This window comes from Lingula anatina, chromosome 3, assembly GCF_051362555.1.
Source record: "Lingula anatina isolate TDL-2025a chromosome 3, LinAna3.0, whole genome shotgun sequence".
Taxonomy (NCBI): domain Eukaryota; kingdom Metazoa; phylum Brachiopoda; class Lingulata; order Lingulida; family Lingulidae; genus Lingula; species Lingula anatina.
The window spans coordinates 32,195,302-32,216,653 of record NC_141769.1 but is presented as its reverse complement, the minus strand read 5'-3'; the positions used below and the strand labels follow the sequence as shown (position 1 = coordinate 32,216,653).

The 21,352-nt window shown below is 36.5% G+C and overlaps 2 protein-coding genes across 2 annotated transcripts; one reads left to right on the top strand and one right to left on the bottom strand.

Annotated features, from left to right (window-relative positions):
• Positions 1-56: 56 nt before the first annotated feature.
• Positions 57-7,335, top strand: LOC106161701 (uncharacterized). Its single transcript, XM_087008936.1, has 8 exons — positions 57-301; positions 507-592; positions 864-955; positions 1,332-1,465; positions 1,833-1,992; positions 5,142-5,170; positions 5,631-5,778; positions 6,171-7,335. The coding sequence occupies exons 1-8, from the start codon at positions 229-231 to the stop codon at positions 6,943-6,945; spliced, it is 1,497 nt and encodes a 498-aa protein (XP_086865062.1). The 5' UTR covers positions 57-228; the 3' UTR covers positions 6,946-7,335.
• Positions 7,336-7,994: 659 nt separating this feature from the next.
• Positions 7,995-13,782, bottom strand: LOC106161707 (monocarboxylate transporter 2). The gene is made up of 6 exons (XM_013538726.3): positions 13,453-13,782; positions 11,671-11,973; positions 10,838-11,115; positions 10,174-10,399; positions 8,876-9,019; positions 7,995-8,595 (listed from the first exon to the last, which is right to left on the bottom strand). The coding sequence occupies exons 1-6, from the start codon at positions 13,592-13,594 to the stop codon at positions 8,402-8,404; spliced, it is 1,287 nt and encodes a 428-aa protein (XP_013394180.2). The 5' UTR covers positions 13,595-13,782; the 3' UTR covers positions 7,995-8,401.
• Between the last annotated feature and the right edge of the window lie 7,570 nt (positions 13,783-21,352).

Sequence of the window (21,352 nt, the reverse complement as noted above, 5' to 3'; positions counted from 1 at the left end):
AAGACCTCTAACCCAAGATGACACCTATGACCTGCCATATAATGACATAAGGCGGCCATCTTGTAAACTGAGAGGACTTGCCTACGAGCTTGAGCCAGTAACCTCCAAATGCATTGTTGTCTTTTTCACCCCTGTTTTCATCGACATCAATGAGGACGAATTCATTAATGAATTTAGATCTATGGTGATAGGGCTATTTGGATCGAAGTTGTAGCTCTGCAGAGGATCATGGGCGAGCGAGATGAAGGAGCATTTCCTGAAAACCAAAACACATTGAATAACGTTGGCGAGCGGAGGAAATGTAACTAACTCTCTCTCTCTCTCTCTCTCTCTCTCTCTGAGTTTGTGAGTTTCTCTCTAGAACTTGAATTAGGGCTAGTGCTGAATCCGTTTTAGAAAAAGGGGCATCTCCCCCCCACCTTGAGCGCGCGCGCGCGCGCACACACACGCACACATACACACACAGCCCCACAAAGTCTATTCATATATTTATTTTTCATTGCCAGGCCCAGGCAGTCCGATACTGACATTAGAAGAAAGGAAAAAGCTGCACACAGTTTATGTTGGAAACTTACCCATTGCTGCTGGAAAGGTGACTTTAATTAAATAGTATATTAACTCTAATTGGATTAGGACCAAAGAAGATTTGGTCTGACTACTAAAATAGTTGATATATACATACATAAAATCAATTATAAATTCATCTTCTTCATCATTTAGAAGAAACATTATTGTGTTATATAGTTAAAATTAATGTACATATGAATTGCAGAGCTATATTTCAAATTATCATGTTTTAGATGAACAGGTTCTTGTTACTTATTCCATGGAGGACAGTATTACTTACAATTATGCCTTTTTAGGAAGATGTTTTTGAATTGTTCAAGAAGAACATTGCCGCCCCAAGAGAAGTATTCCTACAAAATGCCAGTGACAACCAGGAATCCAAATTTAGGTAGTATTCTTTATATGGTATAAAACTCTCAATTTTGTAAATATAATTTATGAACCATCAGCTGCAAAGACACCTGAAGATAAATAAATTTGTATGTACTGTAATTTCAGGATCGGTATCAAATCTACTAGTATTGTTTCTGTTTGGTTAAAAGAAGATGTAATGTACTGGAAGTAGTTTGACTTTATGCTTGTGTTATATTTTATATGTACGATTTATGTCATCAAATATGCACTTAAGTTAGTACAGAAAGAAAAAAGAGGATATGGTCTCTCAAACAACCGGCTTCTCAAGTTACTTTATTATAGATTTTTTTTTCAAATTATTTATAAAAAATTTAATTAAATTTTAATTTTTATGATTGCACTTATTTCAGTTTTGTCAGATTTATTGAGAAGGCCAGTGCTCTTCGTGCTGTCAAGGAGGTGAATGGAGTGTCTTGGAGAGGACGCCGCCTTAAAGTGGAGGAGCCCAACATGGTGGAACAGAACAGCAGAAATAATACACAAAGTAAAAATATAAAGTTTTGACACAGTTAAACCACTGACATAGCAATAGCAATGAGATACACAGATGACAATAGTAGATTGTTGTTGGTATTCGTTATTGGAAAACTAGCTTTTTTGAAATTGATTGAGAAAGAGATGTAGGTTACATGGACCTGTGGCCATGTGGCATGAACTTGGGGAAGTGTGTCTTGCACAGAGAAAATACAGAACTTACAAGAACAAATCACTTCAGATCTACACTGTAGTACAGCAGATGATATACATCTGTCTTCCTCAAAGCATATTTTTTATTTCATATTTTCTTTAAGTATCTTGCTATCTGCATACATAATGTAAGCCTCTGCTGTATAAATGATTATCCTTTATAGAGTCCATCCTGACTAAAAAGGACAGTTACAAAGCTAAGATTGACCAAGCCGAGGACCTTCTCCAGCTGTGGCAGCTAAGGCAGTGTGTTCTACAGCCATGTAGCGGGGATCATGTCGCCTACGTCAAGTCCTTCATGAAGAACGCAAACATGCAAACTAGAGGTGAAACGATTAAATACGCATCCTATAAAAAGAGAGAAGCAGAAAAAGAAGAAAAAATAATAAGTGAAGAATTGAACAAATTATATGACTCTCTAAACAACAGAGATGATGAGACTATTCGGTTGGCAATTCGGGGAAAAGAAGATGAATTGAAAAGTATACGTGACAAAAAAATTGAGGGGATTATTTTAAGGGCAAAAGCAAAATGGAAAGTAGAAGGAGAAAAAAGTTCAAAATATTTTCTTAATTTAGAAAAAAGGAATTATTGTGAGAAATCGATATCTAAATTGAGGAGGAAGGACGGAAAAGAAATAACAAATATTCACGATATCTTAAAAGAACAAAAAAGCTACTATAGCGATTTATACCAATCAAAAGACACTCTAATGGATAACGTCCATAGTTATACCTTTTTCAATGACGAAAATCCATTTATTAAAAAACTTCCAGAAGAAAAAAAGATTACTATGAATGGCTCTCTGTCCCAAACAGAATGTCTCAAAGTACTTAAGAAAATGAAGAATGGAAAATCTCCTGGTTTAGATGGCTATACGGTAGAATTCTATAAATTCTTTTGGACTGATCTTAAAGAGCCTCTGCTTAGGTCACTGAATAAATCCTTTGAGGTACAGTCAATGTCTACATCTCAACGCCAAGGTATAATCAAGTGTATACCAAAAGAGGGGAAGGAGAAAGTATTCCTTAAGAATTGGCGTCCAATTACTTTGCTGAATGTTGATTACAAACTTGCTTCTGCTTGCATAGCAGCCAGAATCCAATTACACATTGACGATATAATCTCTTTTACACAGGCTGGATTTGTTAAAGGTCGGTATATAGGCGAATGTTCCAGAACTATTCAAGATATCATCCATAAAACAGAAAAAGATGACATTTCAGGAATTTTATTAATGCTAGATTTCGAAAAAGCTTTTGATTCTGTAGAGTGGGCATATATTTTGCAGTGTCTTAAATTTTTTAATTTTAGTGAAGATATTCAAAACTGGTTCAAAACCCTTTACTCCAATGTTTCCACTGCAGTGGAAAATAATGGACATCTAACAGAATTCTTTAATGTCAGTCGGGGTGTTAGACAGGGTGATCCTCTGTCCCCTTACATATTTATTATCTGCATAGAATTGCTCAGCGCGGCGGTCAAATTTGATCCAAACATAAAAGGGATCTTACTGAATAACTCAGAATACGTCATTACACAATACGCAGATGACTCTACGCTTCATCTAGCAGATGATAGAGAGTCATTGAATGCAGCTCTGGATATGCTAGAATTGTTCTCTCAATGTTCAGGATTGAAAATAAACTTTGAAAAAAGCCAGGCTGTTTGGATTGGAGCAAAGCGCTGCTGTGGTGAGGAGTATCAAACCTCTAAAAGTATATTTTGGAATCATAGTGGGAAATTTAAACTACTGGGTATTTGGTATAACCTAGCAAAGGATGACATTTATGAAGAAAATTTTAAAGAAAAATTACATTCCATCAAATCGTTGTTAAATGATTGGTCGTTCCGTCACATTTCACTCCTAGGTAAAGTAACTATTTTAAAATCCTTGGCACTCCCTACCATCATCCAAATATTAACTGTCCTTCCTATGCCTGCTGATCTTTTTTTTAAAGATTTGGAGCGAGTTTTTTATCGCTTTATTTGGAACAGTAAAATAGATAAAGTTAAGAGAAATGTTATGATTAATTCTTATGAAAACGGTGGATTAAAGGTCCCCGAGGTGAAATCCTTCTGTAAAGCTCTTAAATTGATATGGCTAAAGAAATTGGTAAATCCACATAATTATTCTTCGTGGAAAACTCTTTTGATGGATGAGATTGCGGAAATCGGGGGAATTGACGTATTGCTACTTCCCTCGAAGGGCCTACAGTCTATACGCAATATTAATATACTAAATACTTTCTGGAAAGAGATTTTGGGAATATGGGCTTCTGTGCAAGAATTTTCTACTACTTCTCCGGATGATATCCTAGCACAACCTTTATGGGGAAATGATCATATTAAGATTAATAAAAAGATAATCTTCTATAAACCTTGGTTTCGAAAAGGAGTGCTTTACGTTAATGACCTGATTGATAATACTGGTTCAGTAAAAAGTCTAGACGTTTTTTGTGATGAATATAATATAGATTGTAATTTCCTTGACTATCAAGCCGTCATCAGCGCTTTACCTTCTGCCTGGAAAACTGTTATAAGAGGGTGTCAAAAGAATCTTGCAGCAATAACAAATAAAAATCTCGTATTATTAAAATCGAAAAACAAATTAACGAAACTCTTTTACCCGAAATTTATTTCGGATAAGGAAGCAATACCTCTTAACATCCATAATAAGTGGATGGAAAAGCTGAACATTGATTTTCCAAGTGAAAAGTGGAAGCTAGTTCATGCATTGCCCTTTCGAGAAACCAATGATCATAAACTTCTCACATTGCAATTTAGAATTTTACATAGAATTTATTTTACGAACTCGATGCTTTTTAAATACAATATGTTAGAACATGAGCGATGCACTTTCTGTAATGACCCAAAAGAAACTTTATTGCATATTTTCTGGGACTGTACATATGTTCAAGCTATTTGGACTTGTCTCATTCAGAACCTACGTACACAGTACTCTGTTGAATTAAAACATCAACCGTGCTTGTTTATATTTGGAATCCTGGACGACAGCCCTCTCTTAGGTATTAATCTACTACTTCTCTATATAAAGAAATATTTCACTTTATGTAGACAAAATAAAAGTACACCTCTTTGGAATGCCTGCAAAAAGTATTTGGAAAAGCAAAAGATAATAGATTTTCAATCTTTATACCTACTGGGTCCTCAAAAGGCAGATAATCTAAGGAAAAAATGGGACAGTATAGAAAAAATATTGATATGAATAAAAAAGAACATTTGTTGTAGACTAGGCCTAATAAGATTCTTTTATTTAAAAAAAAATTCTACATGTAATTTTAATCAACATTTGTAAGAACTTCGTTTGTAGTGTGTGAATGGTGTGTGGAAGGTGTATTTGTCTCTTATTGTGTTGTACATGTCTTGTATTAATTTTCGTGAATAAAAAAAAAAAAAAAAAAAAAAAAAAAAAAAAAAAAAAAAAAAAAAAAAAAAAACATGCAAACTAGCACCAGGATGATGGATACAGATGTCAGAGGTGATGTAGTGAAGAATATGGTGTGAATGTTATTGCTCCTTTTTTTTCTTTTTTTGTGAATTTAATTTTAACTTTTCAGGTGGTAGGGTTAGGTGGGAGAGATCAGAGATCTTTTTTTGTGAATTTAATTTTAACTTTTCAGGTGGTAGGGTTAGGTGGGAGAGATCAGAGATCTTTTTTTGTGAATTAAATTTTAACTTTTCAGGTGGTAGGGTTAGGTGGGAGAGATCAGTTTTGTAGCCGGGGGGGGGGGGGGGGGGGGGGGGGGGGGGGAGATAAAAGTCCTCACAATATATTGGTATATGTAGGTGGTGAATTTTTGCCCTCCCTTCCCCACTGTACCCCTGTGCAACTTCAGGACTTATATTTTAAGAATTTTTTAAAAAGAGCCACTTAAATCTCTGAATCATAAATGTAAAATATTAGTCAGTAATCCACAAATTTAAACTTTTGTATTTAGGTGCTGGTCAAGTTGATGGCAACGAGAAATGGAACAAATTAGTTGCTGCAATGGAAAAGCTTCAGCCCTGTGTATTTACTGCTGATGCAACAGAAGGAGAACCATTTTCCCTGGACATTGCAGTGCTGGAGGAGTTACTGCAAGAATGGTAAGGCAAAAAGAAAAAATTGGAAAAAGTTTCTAATTGCGTACTGGGAAGAAAAAAAATTTAAAATGAGTAGTGATATTGATTAGTTGTTGCTCGGAAAGGTAATTGACAGCATTTGTAAATGTGGAATTTAGACTAACATACAAATAATTTTGCCAATCAGCATCTTGTGAACGTTGCATCCTCTGAATAACCCAAGTATGAATACCCCTTTGATATAAAACAAAGGAATCAAATCAGTGAAAAAATAGACATTCACGTATAAAAAAAATCTCTAGATATTACTGCTTATGGCTTACATATTCGAGAACTTTCTTGCAAACTTTTTAACTGAGAAATAGCATGTTTACAATTCAATATTATCCATGGGATAATTTATAATCCTCCTACAGCACAAGTTGTAAAGCAGGGTCAACAAGCTTGGGTCATAAATCAGGCAAGAAGAAATCCAGGCAACCTTCTGCCCAGAAAATAAAACGGGAAACTGGACAGAAGACAGAAAACGCACAGACACGGCTAAGTTTTGAAGTGAAAAGTCCAGCTCAAACAGTATCTGAGTCCCAGTTGGACCAAGATGTATCCCCTGGCTCTCTGTCTCACAGGACAGCGTGGAGAGACATGCTGAAGACTGGTAGACACCCTGGTAGTGATGGTTGTGCTTCTTTACAAACAAGTCCTGAAAATAAAAGTTTTACCGAGTCAAAAACTTATCCTGGCTGTGAATCTTATAAAGTGAAAATGAAGCCTGAGGTTTCTTTGGAAACTGCAAGACTAAAGAATGCGAGAAGCCCCTTTTCAGAAAGTTTTGTTGGACCTACATCCCCAAATACACCACAGCAGAATAAATATGGAACTGCTCAGCATCTTGTGAACGTTGTATCCTCTGAACAAGCCAAAGATACTTCACCAATTGAAACTTTGTCACACGAAAGTGTGAGGCACTCTGTTTCAACAATTACGAATGGGATGTCATCACCCGGGTGTATTAATAGCCTACAGGACATTTCTAACATGAAGTTAGTTGATGTGACAGGAGACAAGGTGACACTTGACAATAGAATTGTTGATACGAAGCCTACTGTGTCATCGGGTTTTAGCACCTCTCCCAGGAGACCTAATAGTGGGCCTTTTAAAACAGCGAGAAACCCTTTACAGTTTTCAAATTAAAACACAGCTACTAAATGAATACATTAGTATATTATATTAATATTTGTTAAAGAACTTTTGCTGTTGACACATTCCAATACTTTTTAGATGTGACATAACTTTTTTACCTTGTGACTGTGATTTTATAGTGAGTTAATAGTGAGACCAAACGAAATGAATCAGACTAACAGAAATATTTTTAAGAATATAGGTTTAAGCCTTATATCTTTTTGCGATTTTTTAAAGGTGCAATACAGTTATCATCTTAGGGTTTTAAATATCATTTCATGTCATCGTTTTGTTTAATGTATACTTTATACATTGCAAGGATATTTTATGTTATGTGCTTTTATATAAAATACCATACGTGCACCATAGTAGGAACGAAGAAATCATGAATTTTAAAAGAAAGCAGAGCTTACTCCGTAATGTAGTTAATTTTTGACTGAACTTTTAACTTAAAAGTGTGACAGCGTTTCAACACAACGCACCGGGATGATAACACGATAGCACACGATCACAGTCAACCGATGAATGCATTAGGTGTGATTTGGTGGTTCACCGGTTTGGAAAATGTTGCGTTATGGGAAAAGATGTGACTCACGATAGCGCCACACTGGACAGAAAAATAGTTATGAAATTTAAATCAAAATTGCACTTAAGGATATTGTCACCCTTCGCCCAAAACGCTATATTTACTGACTTACATACATTCTTTTGGGTAATAAATAAATCTTCAGTGTTCAGTGACTAAATTAATTTTGATAACTTTTCGTAATGAATATCGTGAATCGCCATCTTACTTGTATTTTTACCCCATTCTTTGTTAAGCATGTACATGGACTTCAGACCTTCGTCAGGTACCCAGCCGTGTGATAACACCTAACCCCGCATTTGTCCTCTCTGCTGCCGTGCAATTTTTTCTGGGGGTGAGGGGGGGTGAGGGTCGCGGTGGTTGCTCACAGTAAATGGCTCGATTATCTCAAATCTCACAGGTCTTTCATTGAATAACGTAACAAACTAATGAGACTCATATCGGATGAGAGAGAGAGAGAAAGAGAGAACAAAAGCACATTTTCACGTTTTATTGATTATGTATTTGATTATTTATTTGCTATTATTCTCAAATTTGAGATGCATGAGCTGTCCTTTCCAAGCTCTGCACCTGCAGTCATCTACCGGTATCATGCGAGCATTTGGGAGGAAAAAAACCAAGGTATGTAGACACTCGGTGCATATATTAAAGTTTAAGTGTACTGTGTGTAAAAGAGACAACATGGCATAATTATCGGAAGACTCGACACACTAATTCAGTTTTTGGAGCTCAGCCTTGTCTTTTACAGAGACGTGGCAAATAGTCTGTGAATATCTAGATAGAAAAGATGTACTTCCTCCCAATTATCCCGAAACTCACTAGCGATCCCTCTCAGCTCTGTTAAATGGCATGCAAACTTATGATGAGTTTATCCATTTTCTGTCATTCTGAGTCACTCCATTGTTGCCTGTCTTTGGTAAGTGACAGTGACACCATCTGTGAACAATAAGGTGAGACTTTTTCACGATATTTGTTCCAAAGGATAATGACGACTTGGCCGAGTAGTATAAAACCGTAAGACAACCCCAAGCCAAAGAACACCATGGGATAAGATTGAAAGACGTCTAGAATAAGACCTGAAATGATAATAAAGGGAAACAACAAATTAAAGCGGTTCACAAGCTTAATTTGATAGGTATATTGAACAATGAGAAGTTCGCTAAACTCACACAGACAAAACGTTAACGTTACCGTTATTGAGGACTACGGATTGTAAGCATCTACTGGTGCTCTGACTTCATATTAACATAACCCATCAATAAAAAAACCATCACATAAAAAAAGCAATTCTCCAGCCTCCGTTACTGGTACATAAAACACTAAGCCGTTGATTCAATCATTCTGTCGCGGTCTTACCAGCAACTAGACCCCCAGCAGCCAGACCAATACCCCATCCTACACGTTGTAAAAGAAACAGCTCGTGCACGCTTTCTCCACCAAGGACCTCGTTACAAGCGGCGTACCAGGCAGCGATGATTGGACCCTGACCGGAGCCTAGAACTAGATTTGAACGAAATGTTTCAGTAAAGAACAATATTATCTGTGGCATGCACTTGTTTATTATGGTGGTTTCTCTCAACACCAACTTGAATATGAGTTATTTAAGGGGCCTACCAAAATATGTACGTTGCCAAAATAGGTAAGTCTCATATGTATATTCTTCTGTTAACTAACAAACAAAACGAAACTTTGTTCAAAATCATTAAAAAAGGACATAAGAACAATCATTTGAAGTTTAAAACACAAATTTGAAAGATATGATTTCTAAGATGGTACAGTTTTGATGACATTTATTTCAGCGTGGAACCGGCGTAACAAAACTGAGGGTCCGTGTTAGAGAAAGTCCGACCTCCATTTAGTTATAATGGTTAGGGTTAGCCTGACCAAAGCGGGTCAAAATCTAGGGCGAGGCTCACCTATACAAATGAGTGGGAAGCGGACTCTGTCATGGGGGACTCTCTGTCACGTTACACCGGTTCGCACGAATTCATGCGTATTTGGCGAGCATAATATTAAATCGTTCTCACACCATCCTTCGTTTTTCACTACCAGATTTAAGTTTTTTTAGACTTATTACAATCATTAAAATATGTTTTTTACAAACTCAGTATTTGTTGCTTTATTTTTATAAAACAGACTTATGTATACATATTTTGGCATGTTACATAGGTAGATGTAAGAGCAGCAACCGTGGACTCTTTGCCGGACAAATGTAAGACTGAGAGACACCAAAAATATTGAAGAATTAAATAAACTGTGTAATTATTCTTAATTAAGATTGTGATTTAATTAATGTCATTGTAACTAAATGAAATAATTACAACGGGAAGACTAAATGGACTGACTTTAAAATTCATTTTGAAAAAATATGAATGTGTTATTTAAGTTTTCAGAATTTACGAAGGAATTTAATGTATGGACAACTGTTTTCCATGATAGGAAGAGATATAAAATGAAGGATGATTACAAACCATGACATATTAACAATCTAACGCTCAAATGTTATATAATATTATATTATATAAACAAAACAATGCTAAGAGGACAATAAAATCTATTTAAGGTTTTCCTGTCAGGTTTAGAATTCTAAAACCTCTGGCCACGATGTTTGTTTGTGGCAAAAAAAAAAAAAAAAAAAAAAATTGTCTACGCACCTGCTCCAAACACAATAAACCCTGACAAAGAGGCTGCAAAGGGAAGTAAGAAACAGACCGTCGACAGCATAAGAGCACAAACGACGTACATATATAATAAACGGCCTTTAATCAGGTCTCCAAACATTGCTACAAGAAGTCTGGCTACGAATCCAGCCGCTCCATCGGCCGTGAGAGGATACGTTGACTCCAGCCCCCTAAAACCTTGGGCCTCTGCGTACTGAACCTATAATAAAAGGAAATTAAGAACAAGGCCCATTCACAATAAGGGACTAACTAGTCCTAGGGTCAACAACGGCAATCCACTACAAAGCTTGCCGTCTAATCCGCTGATAGACACTGAATAGATATCCCGTTGGAAAGTATTCAAGTGGGCCGGCCATATTTGACCCTCGGACTAGTTAGTGCCCTATTCTGACTGGGCCCCAAGTTCATCTGCGGACTAACAGATCTGCGGATCAAATATGGTCGACCCACATAAAAGCAGAGCTGACTAATCAGCTGATGGTCTCTCCGCCTCTGCACGCGACATTAAACGGTCCGAGGTGTAATTGCTAGACCCCTGCAGGGACGGTGCGTGTGGAGGCGGGGAGACCATCTGCGGATTCCATGTAATGTATTCAGATTATCTATTCTCAAGAGATGCAGTGACTTAAGGACTCACCAAAAAAGTATAAATCACACTTTGGCTTATCCCTTTACAGACAGCAATGGCCAGCCATATAAACTTAATGATATTCTTAGACTGTTCACTCCATGCTGTGAAATCGCTTTTGACGTCATCCTTTTTTGGATTCGACACTTCGCCTGGCCTGGGATCTCGAACGATCAATCCGATGATGACGCCGTAGAATGCAGCCGTACCGGCGAGAAAAAGGAAAGAATATCTCCAGTTTGATATTTCAATGATCCATCTTATGGCTAGGGGGAAAAGGACGATCCCTGTAAGAAGAAAAGGTGGGACTTATTTGAATTCGCATACCATTACTAGTATGCACAAAGTCAGGCAAGGAAGTACCATGCAAAAATCACCCTTCATGTCAGATTAATTGCTTGGAAAATAACTGTGGTCATTTGAGTGATTAATATCTACACATACAATGATAGGTGCAGGGGGGGGGGGGTGCATCGCCGTCTTAACAACTTTCCAAAAGCAACATGGCGGATGCAGAAAAGTGAACAAAAGAACTGCACAATTAACCAGTTTTTCTTTCCAGTTTCTCCTCACAGCGAAAGAGAAATGGAAAAAATAAATCACACGCTTGTATTGAAGTCCAGACAATATCTGTCATCTTCTTTTACGTATGTAGACCTATTATGAAAGTAACAATTTCAACTAAGTGTTGGATGATATGAACCGAAAACTTAAAATAAAAAGCCTGTCAACAGTTTAAGCACAGTTTACAAAAGCTTACGTTCACAACATCCTATATAAACTTTAAACTCAACAGAACGCCATTCGAGTACATACATGCATCTAAAATTGTTTACTCTTACCCAAAGGGTTGGCTATCGCTTGGGAACTCGTTGCAAGCACGTGAAAACGATGTTGCCATGGAAACCATTCGGCCATAAGAAAACAAATCGGCGTGATCAACCAATTGATGCCAATTCCCACAATAACTGATCTAGACACTGTCAGAAAATATATGTTAGGAGCAAGTGCACTTAGGCATAGTCCAAGACAGATTAGAACAAGCCCAAGCCGTATTACGAGTGGCTTGCCAAGCAAATCTGCCAATAACTTCGTAAGATGGCTTGGCACGAAGATGAAAGCTAGGTACAGCGACTGATTGAGGCCTGAAACGATAAGGTAAGTGCAATATTTTAAATTCAAAATAGGTGAAGTCAACCTTGGGCTATTAAAATTGATGCAACCTATATATATATTTTTTTTTGGAAAGCCTTGTTCGATCATTAATAATTCATACTTTTTCCTTTAATTCGCAGCTGTTAAGGAAAGTCCTTAAATATACATGAATATGAAATAAGAGACTCTTCCCGGCATGTGCAATTTGTTTTATTCTTATAAATTATTTTCGAGAATGTAAAAGTTAATGACACGCAGCATTACTTTTATTTAATATCTTTACATGAACATGTCTTTTTTTTTTTTTTTTTTTAAGATAGTGTGCGATGATACCCCGTTGTATGTCGTATTTTCCATAAGAGCGTATTTCTGTTTTGGTCAGTTCGTTGAACTGCGTATAATCTATTCTTAGTAAGTCCAATAAACCTTTAAAGATGTAGCAGTCTTTACATAATAAAAACATGCAAGAATGAATGACTATAACGGCACGTGCATTAATTATACTTGAATTTGAATTTAGTTTGACTACGTTAGGTTTAATAAACGCCAAGCAAAACATTAGTTTAATGTATTTTTCTGAAAGATTATGTTTGATGATACCACTTTCTGTTTTGTCTACTGACTTTGACTTAATACGTATCGCTATATTTAGTACACGTAAGTCCAATTAATCTGAAAAGAAAAGATGTATCATACCTGCTTTACGTACACGATTGTGCTAGTGTTTAAGTGACTTCTACGTGTTTTGCATACTGATGTACGAGTATCTGAAATGTCTATGTGCGAACCTTTATTTCTTTTTTATTGGGGTGTTGATCACTGAACAGTAACTCAAAAACACATAACCCATGCTGAGATGGCACCAGTGAGATGTGTTTTTCAAGGGACCATTTCATACCCTATCGTACTAACTGTGGATCAATCTATCTCCAAGGGGATTCTCGCTTAATTGCAATTAACCTAAGCGGCTTAGATGTCTGACACGCCTAATGAAGCTGTTAGGGTGTAATTAATTTTCGTTTCGCAGCTTCAGTAGGTGTACTAGACATCTAAGTCGCTTAAGCTGAAAGCAATTTACCGAGAAACCCCTTGGAGATGGATCGATCCTGTTAGATCGATCTAGGTTTGGGAACCCAGTCTAAGGGCTGCATGTTACATTTTCATACAATTGCCCGTTTTGGAGGAATTTTGACAAAGCCGTGTAAACAAGTGCATATTCACCTAGAATAAACAGAAAATATAGCTCACTCTCTTCAAATGATTTTATACCAGATTTTAGCTGAACCAGCCTACGCACAGTGGATTTGTTCGACAGTATCATCGTAGAAGTTACCCCTGCAAGGCAGCAAAAAGGACGGACCCTGTGCATAAGGTGTAGCCACACTGCTATGTATAGAACATGACATGAATTTACTTTGATATCTTAATGCCCCCTCCCCCCCTCACGAGCAAAATAGACAGTCACTTACCTAGAGCAGACGAGGAACTGTAAAGATCTGACGTAGGTGAACTGAACACGGCCACATACTCAGCCCAACTCGTGAAAATACTAGAGAAATACATGGACGCGGGAATGACAGCCGTTAGTATGTAGTATCCGTAATAAGCCATGATTGATTGATGGGACAGAATCGTTGCCCGGGTGGGAAAGCGGCGTTTTAAGTTCAGGATAAAAAATGCCTTGCTCTAGGAGAGACCGACTGGAAAGTAAACGCAACTGTCCCCATTGCCTTGCCGCTCAAGTGCTGAGAATCATTTAAGTGATAAATGCTACGAACGTCACGCGAAATTCAGCCCCGCTGTCCTGTGTAGGATGGGCCTGGCCCAGGGCACTACATGCAGTTTAGATGCACTAAATTTCTTAAATCGCTTCAAATGGAATGTTTATTACATAGTCTACTATCTCGTATTCAACCCGGAGATTGTCCTTAGAAAGTTGATGTGTGTGAATGATAAAAAACTGTCGGTACCTCTGGTAATAACTATATATCACGTATGCATTATTCATCTGTAGTTTCAAAAAATTTTACAGGGAAACAATTTAAGAAATTGCAAATTTTATATATACAATTATTTGTGCTTTAAAGAATACTTTTTATGAAAAAGCCACACCCTTCTTGTGCTTAGAACCAATAAATGTAGGGTAGTCACCTAGCACATCTGATTTGATTAAAAGATTATGGTTGTCATGTACGTATTTGAAAAAGTATCAGGATACATTTGAAACGAGCGTAGGTTGAGGGCATATAGACCCCTTCTACTATTCTCTAATTTAATAAAATCGGAATACCAAGGGCTAAACCGAATGAATCATTCGGTGAGCCAGAAAAAAAGCTTTTAACTTCAACTTCTTCATATTTTTTGACGTAAATTTGACCTGTTTATCATTTTCCCAGCCCCGCTTATATACAGCACATAATGCAAGCAGAAAAATGCACCATCCACTTCCAGCAGGGAATGTGTTAGATGAGCTCATTTTCACCAGGCAATGTGTCAGATGTGGTTGTGAAATGAAATGCGTGGTTTTCCTCCCTGCGCATGTTTAATACAAAATACCGTTTGGATTCAAAAATTAAAGTCGTGATTGGGGTGAAAAAGACACCACCCATATATCCTGGAAAACAACAGCTCTTAGCCGTTAAATGCATCTGCATCGTCAACACATCATTACGTAAAGGTGTATGTTTATTCCCTAAAATTCGTCTCCTATCCAATATTAATGTTTTTAGATCAAGGCGATCAATCACAGTACCTTTACAGGTAATAGTGTTCATATCCAACAGATATCCATGTATGGAATAAAAGGGAGCACGTAGAATTCTCACTGAACATAAATACCGCATTAAGGTTGGGCAGTGGCGTAAACTTTGTTGGAGTTGATCCGCTCAGAGTTGGATCTCAACGTCATCCGAAAGTGTGCTAATGTAAGGACCACTTTGGGAACTTTTTTCCAAACACTCAGCGTCGGTGTTGGTGTTAGTTGGCATGTATTAGCCCTTTCATATTTTGAATCTTCGTGTCAGAATTCCAGTAAAGCAGATCTCATCATGACTACAGATACTTCTTAAAGTTCTCTTGTTTACGGCTTTGTTTGTACTGCTCACAACACAACAGAAGGTGAAGAATGCACGTTTCGTCGCTACTAAGGACGCCATTTTACCGTCGTCTGCTTTGAAAAAGGTGACAGTACAGAGCGCTTTAAGTTGTGGATTAGAATGCTTACGAACAGACGGATGCCGTTCCTGGAACTACTTCAAAACTAGGCACATGGGTAAGAGGCATATTAAGCGTATTATTCTGTTTTGTAATATGTCAGTAAGTTTTTCCCTTTTCAGGAGGATATATCCTACTTTGATTTTGTTTTACTGCAAGAATGAACGTGGTGAAATAGATTTTACAATGAAGAATACTCTTATGATTAATGAAATAGGCTCTTTAAAAAGATATTTCCAGTAGGCCCTATAAGCCGCTCTAAAAACATTCTCTGGTAAACATCCCCAATTTCATAAGAAAAACGTGACGAATTTCCCCTGCCGATTTGTTTCCAATTACAAGTCACTGAAGTTATGCTGTTATTAAAATTTCTGTGTTGTTGATTTTTCAGAAAATTGTGAACTGAATTCCCTGAAGGCTCTCAACACTGACATACTAATACGTCATGACGGCGGAATCTATTATCAGGACGCCAGGGTGAGTAGTTTATATTTAAACCACGTTTATTTTTAAATCAGCGTCGTAGCATTGTCAACAATAGAGAAAAGCTGTGTCATGATTTCTTGAAGGAAAGATATATCTTTTGAACATCACTTAAGAAGGTACGATAAATTTGAAAGTGAAGGAAATTTTAAAAATGGCAAATGTCAACAATCTGTTTCTTGTTATTTTAATAGAGATGAGTTTTGTTTGTTTATTTTTGCTTTGTTTTATTAACATTCTTGAGACCATTGTACTATTTTAGGAAGAGGTGGATTGCAACGACATTTGTAAGTTGTTTTGTTATTTTTAAAGTGTGTGTAACGCAATACAGTGATCTGTGTTGAATTTGATGTTTTTCTTTGATTTTATTCATACATGTTTATTTTCAATGTAAGTGCATTTCCACGTCATCTGTGAGTCTGACGCTTTTTAGTTCAACATCAAAAAGCATCGACAGTAAAAAAGGATTTATTAATAGGGATACCCGTTTGGTTTTTTTTTTTTTCAAAAGATACCTAATACATGCCGTAACAACAAAGGCAATGTCGTGATTGTGTATTGATTTTGGTAATGAATTAATAGTGTCACGTGTGAGATCGCGCGCCACTAGTTGTGGGAAAGAATTAATGGTTGGTGTACAGTGTACAGTGTGATGTTGTAGGACAATTCTAATCTTAAAAGAGCTAACAAGAGTACAGATTTTGCCTTTTTAGATAAATGTCACTCAATATTAATCACAATTGTTCGTTACGATGTTCAGACTTCTTCGTATCCTTTGAAACTACACGTGAGTTCAAAAAATGTAAAGCTCGGTTCGTAACGTCAATAAAATTACTGCTTGTTTTTATAGATGGTACAGGAGTGTTGCCTGTCAAAATAACAGGATTTGGAACAAAGGGAGTTTATTGTGACAACGGATGGCTTGTCGTGATGAGAAGATATGACAATACAATGAACTTTGATAAAAACTGGAATGAATATAAAGTTTGGTTTTGGGGATCCCCGCCTACAGTTCTGGATGGGCAATGAGGCCCTTCATGCGTTAACCAATCAAGGAAATTACTCCATGCTGGTTGATATGTTGTCCTGCAACGGCAGATATTACTACGTCAAATGGAACCTGTTTAGAATTAAGAACGAAGCAATGAAGTATGCTGTTGATGCCCTTACTGTCGAGTCCTACAACACAACAACAAGTATCGATGGCCTTATGCTAGGATGGGCCTTTGGAACAGCTGACAACATCAATGTTTACTCTCCTAAATCTGGTAAAACGTGCGCCGAGCATCACGGTAGGCAGAATTTATTTCATAATATGATGTGCATGCAATTTAAGCAATGCTGATTTGTGGGGTTATCTTTGTGATAAGGTACGCGTAGGAAAGACAAGTTTCCAATAAGCTAGGTCATCCTTCCTTCATTTTGACTGCAAAAAATCCTTTTTATTTGTGAGATAAGTCAATGCATATATATATATATATATATATATATATATATATATATATATATATATATATATATATATATATATATATAAACGAGGGGGATATATATATAAACGAGGGGGGATTAAAACTATTACCCGGAAAACTAGACCAATACTTAGAGAGTAAAAGCAGTAACAATGACTTCTATTTTCTACTGGTGTTGTGCTCCACTGCAATAACTTACACTCCAGAAACCATACTTTTCTTTTTATAAATAAATATTTCAGGTGGTGGCTGGTGGTTTCACTCATGCACTGAATTTCACCTAACTGGAAATTATCCTAATTGCGCTAATATTAGTAGTAACAATGATGAAAATCAAAGTAAAATGAAATGCAAGGCCATCTCAGGATATAACTGTAACATTGGATGCCTGCTGCGAGCCGCTACGATGAAGTTACGGCGAAATAACTAGATATGTGAAGTTCACACGGATAATGATGGTGTGTAAAAAAATTTTGATGATGGAAACCAAGAGTTGTCTTCTTGTTAAGGGACATAATGCTACATTTAATTGAAAAACGCAGCACGTGGACAGAATGCATTGTTAAACTTCACTAGTTTTGTTCACCTCAATGACCATGATACATTGAACACATATAGCATAAAAATGACACATTTAACTATCCAGTTAGCGCAACGTGTTGGACACATTCAAAGGCACGCGCATTGAACTTCTTAAACTACGTCAAACTACGTAAAAGGACAACGCCGTTTGAAGCTTGATCCATATATTGCAATATTTTGAATGGAAGATATATATATATATATATATATATATATATATATATATATATATATATATATATATATATAATTGATTGACCGTGATATCTTAATATTTTTTCCTTTATTATATTCCGAGTGAGTCTTCCTTGAAGACCCGTACACGCTCAACGTGTAAGGAGGTTTATTCAATTTTTGGCAAATTTTGCCAATATGATAATGCGCTGGCGTTGTTCCAAAGTTTCCATTTGTGTTCTTTTACCTGTAGGATAGTGATATTATTCAGGAACCATATGAAAATATCAGCGTTTTCTAGCAATTGCAAACTGGATCTCAGAAACTTTGAGCTTTACGCCGTACTCTTAACACTAAACTTTACTCTTACACTTTTAAATGAAAGATGCATTTGAAATAAAGTTTTGGCCACAAAACCCGACCAAATGCCACCATAAAGTTTCAAATAGCATACCAAAAAGCATCGTTTCATATTTCACAAAAAAATGTATAGTTGAACGGATATTTTCCGCTTTCTTTCTCCGAATAAACCTTATTACCTGTGTGACAGGAATGGTAGTCCTAAGAATGGAAGTCCGGGGTCCGATTTTATTAGTACAGGTTAGGGCTAGTTGGAGTATTGGGATATGGGAAGCATGTCACCTGTACAAAGTAATGGTGAACGGATTACGGTTCCCAGCGGACAACCATTCCTGTCACATCGGCAATATAGGTCTGATACATGATAATCGCGCTCTGGCCCATCATAGTTACAGCCTGGTTTCCATGGCAACTGATGTTTACGCATTTAACGTTATGCGATAACTTTGGACACACGTCAAATCATTATTTGCATTATTTATTTGTACTTCAGAAATGATAGACTCTGCAAGAACACGTTTTTAATAGAAGCAAATGCTTGTGAGTAAATCATTGTGCTTATTTTTTTATTCTATCAGAAAAAATGAGAGAAATCAGCAGAGACCACTTGATTAGATACATCATGTTTTGATGGATTTGCCATTTTCCCAACATCGCCGAATAGAATGAACCATTGGGTATACAGAGATATAGATAAAAAAAAGTTTTACACCAGCTTTTTCAGACCTGGAAGCAGCCAGAGAAAATGCTCTCCAAAGTTTTTGTGTGTACGTGAAGAGCAGACAATGTCTGTCCACCAGGGTGACCAGGTCAGAAAAATAAATCTAATCCAATCGAATCCGTCTGTATGCGTCCAAGATTGTCATAAGTCGAACAATGAAATATAAGATTAAACTTGACTCCAATTTCTCGACCATTTCATACATGTACATGTATGACAACGTGCACAATTTTTTCTTTCATCAACTTATTAACAAATTGTCTGGTTTCAGTATGTAATGGCAATACTCCGACTCTAATTACGCAAACTGTGCGGTGATTGACTCTTTTGCTGGCGTTAACAAAATTCACACACGTTTACAATCGCTTACAACCTTATACAATCACTTGTTTGATAATCTTTAGTTTGAACATTTTTCAGGGGACTTATTTCTACATATTCTATTGTACCCCAAGCAGGTTATACAGGCATCCATTAGGGAAAAACAAGTGCCCCATTTCGTAATTCGACAATGATATATTAAGTCATTATATGGTTATACGGTGGTACTTCATGTTACAGCATTTCATAAACATGTCAAACCCTATGGCAATATCATCCACTACTAACACCCGTCTTGTTCTACAAGCGAAGCTATATTTCTCTTTTGACAGCCTTCCATTTGTAAAACAGAACCTAGCTTCTAGTAAAACCCCTTCCAAATAGACACCACGCTGATTCATACGTTTATATGAGTATCGTCAACGATTACTCTTTCTACCACAGAGTCTATCTCCACTATACAACCCTCCATATATATATGATCATTTCAGGAATTGAATTCTCCGCACATTTACGAATACTACCATATCTGCGGCTTTATAGATGTTACTTAACAAATGTCAATAAAATGGTTGCAAGTCTCTGAGGACTATTTGAGTGGGATTAGTTACACGAAGACAACTGTATTGTATATCTTGATATCATTTGATCAAAGCATTAATATCAATGATCCCTTCTACTTTATCATAAACTGTTATACTGAATTTCAATAATAAGGACTTTTTTATAATTAAAACACCGCCATCCTTTGGAACTCTAACATGGAGGAACTGTCTATCAGAACCGTAGGCCTAGCACTAAAGGCATCTGTCCACAGTTTTCTCTCTGATAAAATGCGCTTCGTATATGCAGACTATATTGCAATATTTTCATAACCGTTTTCTCAATTACTCGTTTCGTTCAGTCCTTCCGCACACATTTCGCTACTTAATTCAAAATAAACCTTTGTTCCAGCCTGCCCTCAAAAATTTCAAGATCAAACTAAGATTTATATAGATATCAGTACGCATGAGTTTTTTTTAATTTTAAATTAAATTGTATTTGCTTCTCTTTGTCGGAGAAACAAAGGAATAAATGATTTAATGATTGTTTAAACACTAAAATGTTCAATTGCACGACTGTTTTGTAATTTTTTGAAAAAAAAAAGAATAAATCACAGTAATGTTTTGAGAAACGAATCATACCCATGTCTTCATTTATTGTTTAAATGCGTTAGGTGAGCGTTAGGTGAGCTCACAACCAGCACATGTCAGATGCTCAACTAACACAACCTGTTTGGTACTTTGTATCCAAACCGTTGTTGTAATATTCGCTTTTGAAAGACATTAATGGAAAACCCAAATCAAACGTTTCTAGGGACCAAGTTCAAAGCTAACTGCGTTGATTTAATGGACTATACTTACAACATGGCAGTAAATGTTGCTTAAAACTTTGCTTCAGTGGGCAGCGACAAGAAAAAAGGGAGTCAGCATGACATTTGTTCTGTTTATCTTTTCCTATTTCAAACAAACAAGTAAAAGAAATAACCACAAGAAAAAACTACATTAGATACTTTAATGACGTCATCTGCTAGTCTAGAGCACCTGCTTACACCACACCTGTCAGTTTTTTATCTTGTTTTTTAGACTCCCGTGACCTGAGATACATGCAATTACCATTTAAACAAAGATGAGGTTCTGGAAGTTACGATATCTAGCAAATTATCTGAGATTTTTCAGTTGCACACTGAATTTTCCCTGTATTGTTTGATGGCCTATTTAATCTTAATTAAAATTTAAAAAGACATTTTAAAATTTATTTAATTGACATATCGAATAAATTGAATGAGTTGATTTGTTACACTCTCAGATATTCCGTCTAACTATGATTTCTATAAGCCCACCAATTAAAAAAAAAAAAAAACTTTTTGATGTACCAATAATAATGAGAATTGCCTCCGGGTTCCGGCGACTCTCTTGGCGTAAAATATAAACTTTTGCCAATAGGTGGCGGTGCTATCGCGGGGCGACTCGAGCTTTGGGCAGCTGTTAGAGCGAGTTTGAG